This window comes from Neomonachus schauinslandi, chromosome 2 (assembly GCF_002201575.2).
Source record: "Neomonachus schauinslandi chromosome 2, ASM220157v2, whole genome shotgun sequence".
NCBI classification, from domain to species: Eukaryota; Metazoa; Chordata; class Mammalia; order Carnivora; family Phocidae; genus Neomonachus; species Neomonachus schauinslandi.
The window spans coordinates 160390126-160397979 of NC_058404.1; the positions used below are offsets into that span (position 1 = coordinate 160390126).

The 7854-nt window shown below is 40.9% G+C and overlaps 1 protein-coding gene across 1 annotated transcript; it reads left to right on the top strand.

Annotated features, from left to right (window-relative positions):
* Window positions 1–203: 203 nt before the first annotated feature.
* On the top strand, window positions 204–1919 carry LOC110590886 (ornithine decarboxylase-like). Its single transcript, XM_044912720.1, is given in 1 exon segment — window positions 204–1919. A coding segment is annotated over 1 exon segment (1386 nt). The 3' UTR covers window positions 1590–1919.
* The last annotated feature ends 5935 nt before the right edge of the window (window positions 1920–7854 follow it).

Sequence of the window (7854 nt, forward strand, 5' to 3'; positions counted from 1 at the left end):
TGGCCCGTGGCACACGTGCACTCTAAGGTGGACTAGCAAATTCTGTTCATCAGAACATTTCCACTGCTGCATCGAGGGCACACGCATCTTCAGCGGGAGTTGGAATTCCAAGAATTGCCTTTGTGAGAAACTGGCAATAATTTCTTTAAATTCCATCTCTTAGTTTTCCATTTTGTTATGTTTTGGAGGAACTTCAAAAAACCATGAACAACTTTAGTAATGCAGATTTAGACTGCCATTTCCTCGATGAAGGCTTTACTGCCAAGGATATTCTGGACCAAAAAATTAATGAAGTTCCGTCTTCTGATGATAAGGATGCCTTCTGTGTCGCCTACCTGGGAGACATTTTAAAGAAACATCTGAAATGATTAAAAGCTCTTCCTCGGGTCACCCCCTTTTATGCAGTCAAATGCGATGATAGCAGAACCATAGTGAAGACCCTTGCTACCATTGGGACAGGATTTGACTGTGCCAGCAAGACCGAGATACAATTGGTACAAAGTCTTGGGGTGCCTCCAGAGAGGATTATCTGTGCAAATCCTTGTAAACAAGTGTCTCAGATTAAGTATGCTGCCAGTAATGGAGTCCAGATGATGACTTTCGATAGTGAAGTTGAATTGATGAAAGTTGCCAGGGCGCATCCAAAGGCAAAGTTGGTTTTGCAGATTGCCACTGATGATTCCAAAGCAGTCTGTCACCTCATTGTTAAATTTGGTGCCACACTCAAAATCAGCAGGCTTCTTTTGGAACGGGCAAGAGAGCTAAATATTGATGTCATTGCTGTCAGCTTCCACGTGGGAAGTGGCTGCACCCATCCTGAGACCTTCATGCAAGCCATCTCTGATGCCCGCTGTGTCTTTGACATGGGAGCTGAGGTTGGTTTCAACATGTATCTGCTTGACATTGGTGGTGGCTTTCCTGGATCTGAGGATGTAAAGCTTAAATTTGAAGAGATCACCAGTGTGATCAACCCAGCCCTGGACAAGTACTTCCCAGCTGACTCAGAGGTGCGAATCATAGCAGGGCCCGGCAGATACTATGTTGCCTCAGCCTTCATGCTCACAGTTAACATCATTGCCAAAAAACTCATATTAAAGGAACAGACAGGCTCTGATGATGAAGATGAGTCGAGTGAACAAACCTTTATGTATTACCTGAATGATGGAGTGTATGGATCATTTAATTGCATCCTCTATGATCATGCCCACGTGAAGCCCCTTCTGCAGAATAGACACAAACCAGATGAGAAGTACCATTCAACCAGCATATAGGGACCAACGTGTGATGGCCTGGATCACATTGTCCAGGGCTGCGACTTGCCCGAGATGCACGTGGGCGATTGGATGGTCTTTGAAAACATGGGTGCTTACACTCTTGCTGCTGCTTCTACTTTCAATGGGTTCCAGAGGCCGACTATCTACTATGTGATGTTGGGGCCGACATGGCAACTGATGCAGCACATCCAGAACCACGACTTCCTGGCCGAAGTGGCGGAGCAGGATGTCAGCACCCTGCCTGTGTCCTGTGCCTGGGAGAGCTGGCTGAAGTGCCCCCCGGCCGCCTGTGCCTCCGCCAGCATCAACGTGTAGGTGCCACTCCTGTAGCTGTTACCTTCGAGTTTAGCTTGAATTGGGGGACTTGGGGGGACCGTTTAACTTAATTCTTGCTAGTTTTGAAATGTCTGTAAGTAGGGTTGGCACAGATGCAACAGTATGGAAAACTAGGAGATGGGGTCACTTATCTGTGTTCCTATGGAAACTATTTGAATATTTGTTTTATATGGATTTTTATTCACTTTTCATACATGCTACTAAGGCGTGCCCCTCCACTGCTGAGCAAGCGTTTGTCGCTTGAACACTGGCAGAGTGGGCCGGAAGCTTAGAGTTGTGACCTGTTTTAAAAATAAAGAATCTTGAAATTAAAAAAAAAAAAGATCCAATAGCAGTGTGACCCATTCTTTGAGTCTGTCCTGTTATCTCCAGCCAGAACTGATCTCCTACCTCTCCCCACAGGTGACACTCTGTCCAAATCACTTTGGTGGCATATCTTACATACTGTGGTCATTTGTGTGCCTCTTTGCTCCTGTCAGTTTGTAAGTGCAAGGAGGTCAAGGACTCAATGTAGTGGTCGTGCGTTATTGTTTTGGGTGTACCAGTATCTGAAGTCCCTTTCCATATTTTGAGAATTGAGTCTTTGTTGAAGACCCATCCCACCTTCTACTATAGAAGTTCCCAGACAATCATGTTTCCAGCTTTCTTTATAGTTAAGATGTGTACATGTGACTTATATTCTTCCAAAAAGATGCCCCAAATGAGGCCTTGAATGGAAAGCTGATGCAAGGCAGCAAGAACAGCAAAGATTCTCTTTGCTAGAGGTGACAGAGCCGCAGGACAAAGCCTCCAGGGTAGCAGTGGTCATGCTGCTGATGGCATCTTTTAGTGCCCATGATACTGAAGTCAGTGTGACAGTTCCTCACCAGACTGGGTCTGTGATGTGACTTTAGGCCTTGTCCCTGTTGGCATAGCCATATCTCTCTAGGATTCTGTGAGCTATTCAATATTCTTTAATGAATCCCTTTCTTTTCAACACAGTCAGAGTCTGTTTCAGCCTCCAAAGACACTAACACAGAGCCTCCATTACTGCAGAAAATTTGTAAGTATTTGTTACATGGATAAATGAATAAATCTGTTATTGCTAGCGTAATAGCCTAAGATTATGTTTCTGCATCCATAAACAGGCTAGTAATTCCTACTCCAAATGGATGTTGTAAGGATTGAATGAGATAATGTATGCAGAGCAACTGGTACTTAGTAGGTAAGCAGTAAAGAGTAGTTATTATTGGTAGAAATATGAATCTGGTGATGGTGATAACAATAAATCAATGAATAACCCCTTTCTTGCTTAGGAGGAGAGAGTTTGAGTAGATTCTCTCTGTGGGATACATGTCCTAGACTTATTTTTTTTAAAGATATATTTATTTGAGAGAGAGAGAGAAAGAGAGAAAGAGCAAGCACGAGTGGGAGGGGCAGAGGGAGAGGGAGAGAAAATATCCAGGAGAGTCCAAGCTGAGTGGGGAGCCTGATACAGGGCTCAGTCTCAGGACCCTGAGATAATGGGTCAGAGCTGAAACCAAGAGTCGGATGCTTAACCAACTGTGCCACCTGGGCACCCCATATGTCCTAGACTTCTAAACTTGCTTCATTTATTCCATATTTAAATACTGGTTGTCTTTCTGTTCCATGAAATGTGCAGGTTGTAGGCATGGACTTGTCACCTAGCTGGACTGGTGAATGCAGCTCTATGTGCACAATGCACCTGAGATTAAAGCAGGTGATTCTTTTGTTGTTGTTGTTAGCATTTTTAAAATTTTATTTAAAATCAATTAATTAACATTGAGTGTATTATTAGTTTGAGAGGTAGAGTTTAGTGATTCATCAGTTGCATATAACACCCAGTGCTCATTACATCAAGTGCCCTTCTTAATGCCCATCACCCAATCAACACATCCCCCCACCCACCTCCCCTCCAGCAACCCTCAGTTTGTTTCCTATAGTTAAGAGTTTCTTATAGTTTGTCTCTCTCTCTGGTTTCATCTTATTTATTTTTCCTTCCTTTCCTCTATGTTCATCTGTTTTGTTTCTTAAATTCCACATATAAGTGAAATCATATGATAATTGTCTTTCTCTGACTACTTATTTCACTTAGCATAATACCCTTTAGTTCCATCCATGTCGTTGCAAATGGTAAGATTTCATTTTTTAGATGGCTCGGTAACATTCCATTATATATATATATATCTCACCTTTTCTTTATCCATTCATCTGTTGATGGACATCTGGGCTCTTTCCATAGTTTGGTTATTGTGGACATTGCTGCTATAAACATTGGGGTGCATGTGCCCCTTCAAATCACTATGTTTGTATCCTTTGGATAAATACCTAGTAGTGTAATTACTGGGTCATAGGGTAGCTCTATTTTTAGCTTTTTGAGGAACCTCCATACTGTTTTCCAGAGTAGCTGCACCAGTTTGCATTCCCACCAACAGTGTAAGAGGGTTTCCCTTTCTCCACATCCTCGCCAACATCTGTCGTTTCCTGACTTGTTAATTTTAGCCATTCTGACTGGTGTGAGGTAGTATCTCATTGAGGTTTTGATTTGTATTTCCCTAATACTGAGTGATGTTGAGCACTTTTTTCATGTGTCTGTTGGCCATTTGTATGTCTTGTATGTCTTCTTTGGAGAAATGTCTGTTAATGTCTTCTGCCAGTTTTTTGACTGGATTATTTGTTTTTTGGGTGTTGAGTTTCATAAGTCCTTTTTATATTTTGGATACTAGCCCTTTACCTGATACGACATTTGCAAATATCTTCTCCTCTGTAGGTTGTCTTTTAGTTTCATTGACTGTTTCCTTTGCTGTGCAAATGCTTTTTGTCTTGATGAAGTCCCAATAGTTCATTTTTGCTTTTGTTTCCCTTGCCTTTGAAGACGTGTCTAGCAAGAAGTTGCTGCAGCTGAGGTCAAAGTGGTTGTTGCCTGTGTTCTCCTCTAGGATTTTGATGGACTCCTGTCTCACATTTAGGTCTTTCATCCATTTCGAATTTATTATTGTGTATGGTGTAAGAAAATGGTCCAGTCTCATTCTTCTGCATGTGGCTGTCCAATTTTCCCAACGTCATTTGTTGAAGAGATTTTTTTCATTGGACATCTTTCCTGCTTTGTCGAAGATTAGTTGACCATAGAGTTGAGGGTCCATTTCTGGGCTCTCTATTCTGTTCCATTGATCTATGTGTCTGTTTTTGTGCCAGTACCATACTGTCTTGATGATGACAGCTTTGTAATAGAGCTGGAAGTCCAGAATTGTGATGCCTCCTAAAGCAGGTGATTCTTTTGACATTTTACCACCTTAAGAGCCTCAGAAAAAGCCTCAGGAGTCCATGTCAGGAAAACCAAGGTTAAAAAACAAACAGTTGGCACCAAATCTTGAGCTAAAACAAAAGGTTTTTCAAAGAACCAGAGTGCCCCTTGCAGGACAATGGAGGAACTCGAAGGGTGAGAGAATGGTCAGAAAGGCGACCATGTAACTGCAAGGAAGAGAGAGCCAGTTCAAGCAAACAGCAAGTTAAGAACAGCTTCCAGCTGACCAGGCAGCGAGGAAGCAGAAGCAGATGGCAACCTGGCTCTGAAACCAGTTGCTGAAAACAAAAAAACAGTCTTAAAACTGTGTGACAATGCAACACTGTTGGTCAAAGTTCCTTTATATCTCTACCAAACAGATGATTATAACATTCTCATACCTAGGGCGAGCATTTTTGATATTTTGTTCACACAGAATTTTTTTTTTACATCAAGTTTGGCTTTTAAAAAATATTGCATTAAAGAATTATTTATCTTGATTGCTGAATTGCAGGGAGGAAGGGACTTAAATTTTTCTCCTCACTCTCCTCACCTTGGTCCCAGCCTTGCTCATACCAAACTGAAGGGCAAACACTCACACATATGACCCCATTCACTTCTCATAGCAGTCCAAGATGTAGTGATCACTAGCTTCATCTTACAGTGAAATAGACTGAGCTACAGAAAGATTAAACATCTTGCTAAACTTTTAAATTGAAAATTTGAACTTGTTCAAGTTGAATTTGAACACAAGCTACATTCTTTCCACCAAAACATAACTGCACCCTAGGACAATAATACAAAAGACAGCATAAGGAATCCAGTAATAATGGATTGAAATATATGAATAAAATTCATTATAAGAAGTATTCTAATTGAAATTGCAATTACAGGATGCTCAAAGCACTATGCCTGGAGGGTTCAAGCAATTATTTTCTAAGGAACACTTGACACACACCTGTCAAAAATTATGCTGAATCACATGCTTTCATGATATTCTCAGCTCTAAACAACCATCTTTCTCAACACATTCTTTAAGCCATCGGCTGGATTTGGCATGCAAGCCAGTTCGGTGTCTTGAAACCCTACTTGTGCTCTCCTAGTCCATCATAGCAACCTGCTTTAAGTATTCATTTCTTCTTTAGTTAAAACCAGGAATTGGTTTCCCTTGGATACACACCACCAAAGCCATTTTTAATTAAATTTCTGAGAAACTTGGCAGAATGAAGGAAAAAACATTTGACTAGGCAGGCAGGCTTCATGAGAATGATATCCATAAGTTCTGCAGAAAAATTATTTTCATTATTTTATAATTACAGTTGACCTTCAAACAACACGGGTTTGAACTGCACGGGTCCACTTATCTGCAGATTATTTTTGATAAATACAGTATAGTACTGGAAATGTATTTTCCCTTCCTTATGGTTTTTTTTATAACATTTTCTTTTCTCTAGCTTACTTTATTGTGAGAATACAGGATATAACACATACGACAAGCTAAATATGTTGATTGGCTGTTATCAGTAAGTCTTCCAGTCAACAGTAGGCTATTAGTAGTTACGTTTTTGGGGAGTCCAAAGTTATATGTGGATTTTTGACTGCATGGGGAGGTCAGTGCCCCAAACCTCTGCATCATTCAAGGGTCAACTGTATAGTTTATTCTTGTTTGCATACTTATCTACAGAGAGCTCTCTGGAGCATATAGGTAATAACCTGCAAAAACTCCGGGCAACTGGACTTTGGCCAGAAGTGGAAACACTTGTAGGGAGCCCATGCCTCTCAGACTTCAGCACTAAGGGTATTCAGGAAAAACAAAGTTCTCTCTCCAGGCCTTTCTCTGCAGTTTAAAAGTTGCAGCATTTTATTAGGGAGAATAGTGGATAAATATGCCATGAAAGACACCAGAAAAAGGACTTATCAACTCTTTCATGCATGTGCTTTCAGTCTGGGTTTTAGTGATAGTAAGAGAATTCAGAATTATATGTGAATTCTACTTGTGTAGTCCAATTTTTAGTGTAGAGGGAACAGCCATTTAAATTAAGTGAATGAGTAAGAAAAAAAATTTTTTTTTCAAGAGAAATGGTTGTGAGCTATCTCTTTAGATAGCTCTAGGGAATTCACTACTATTAAGTGCTCTTCAAAAACATAGTTAAATGTTCCCAAAGGAAAGGTTTGTATATATTAAATGTCCCCAATGAACTGTTCATTATTTATTTATGAGACCAATACTGATGGTTCAAGCAGTGTTCCTGGGGTTGGGGATATAGTAGTGATGAAAGCAGGCAAAATCCTTGCCTTCTGGAAGCTTACATTCCTAGGCTGAAATGGACTATAAAAAGACAGACAATATACTAATATAATTTCAAGTGTTAATAAAAAAAATAAATCCGGGTCAGGGAATAGAGATAGATGATGTGGTGGGGGCTGGCTATCGTATTTGGGATAGGACCTTTCCAGGAAGGTGACATTTGAATAAATGTCTGAATGATGTGAATGAGTGAGCCATATGAGAATCTTCAAGGAGAGTCTTCTAGAGAGAGGGACCATCTAGAATGTGAACTCCATAAAAGTAGAAACTTAGTTTTGTTCACTATGTCCCCAGATACAGGGCCTGATACATACCAGGCATTTCATACATTCTTGTTGAATTTTTGCTAGTGCAAAAGCCTCAATGTGGGAACCATTAAAAAAGAGCAACACAGGGGCGCCTGGGTGGCTCAGTCATTAAGCATCTGCCTTCGGCTCAGGTCATGATCCCAGGGTCCTGGGATCGAGCCCCGCATCAGGCTCCCTGCTCATCGGGGAGCCTGCTTCTCCCTCACCCACTCTCCCTGCTTGTGTTTCCTTCTCTTGCTGTGTCTTTCTCTGTCAAAGAAAGAAAGAAAGAAAGAAAGAGAGAGAGAGAGAGAGAGAGAGAAAGAAAGAAAGAAAGAAAGAAAGAAAGAAAGAAAGAAAGAAAGA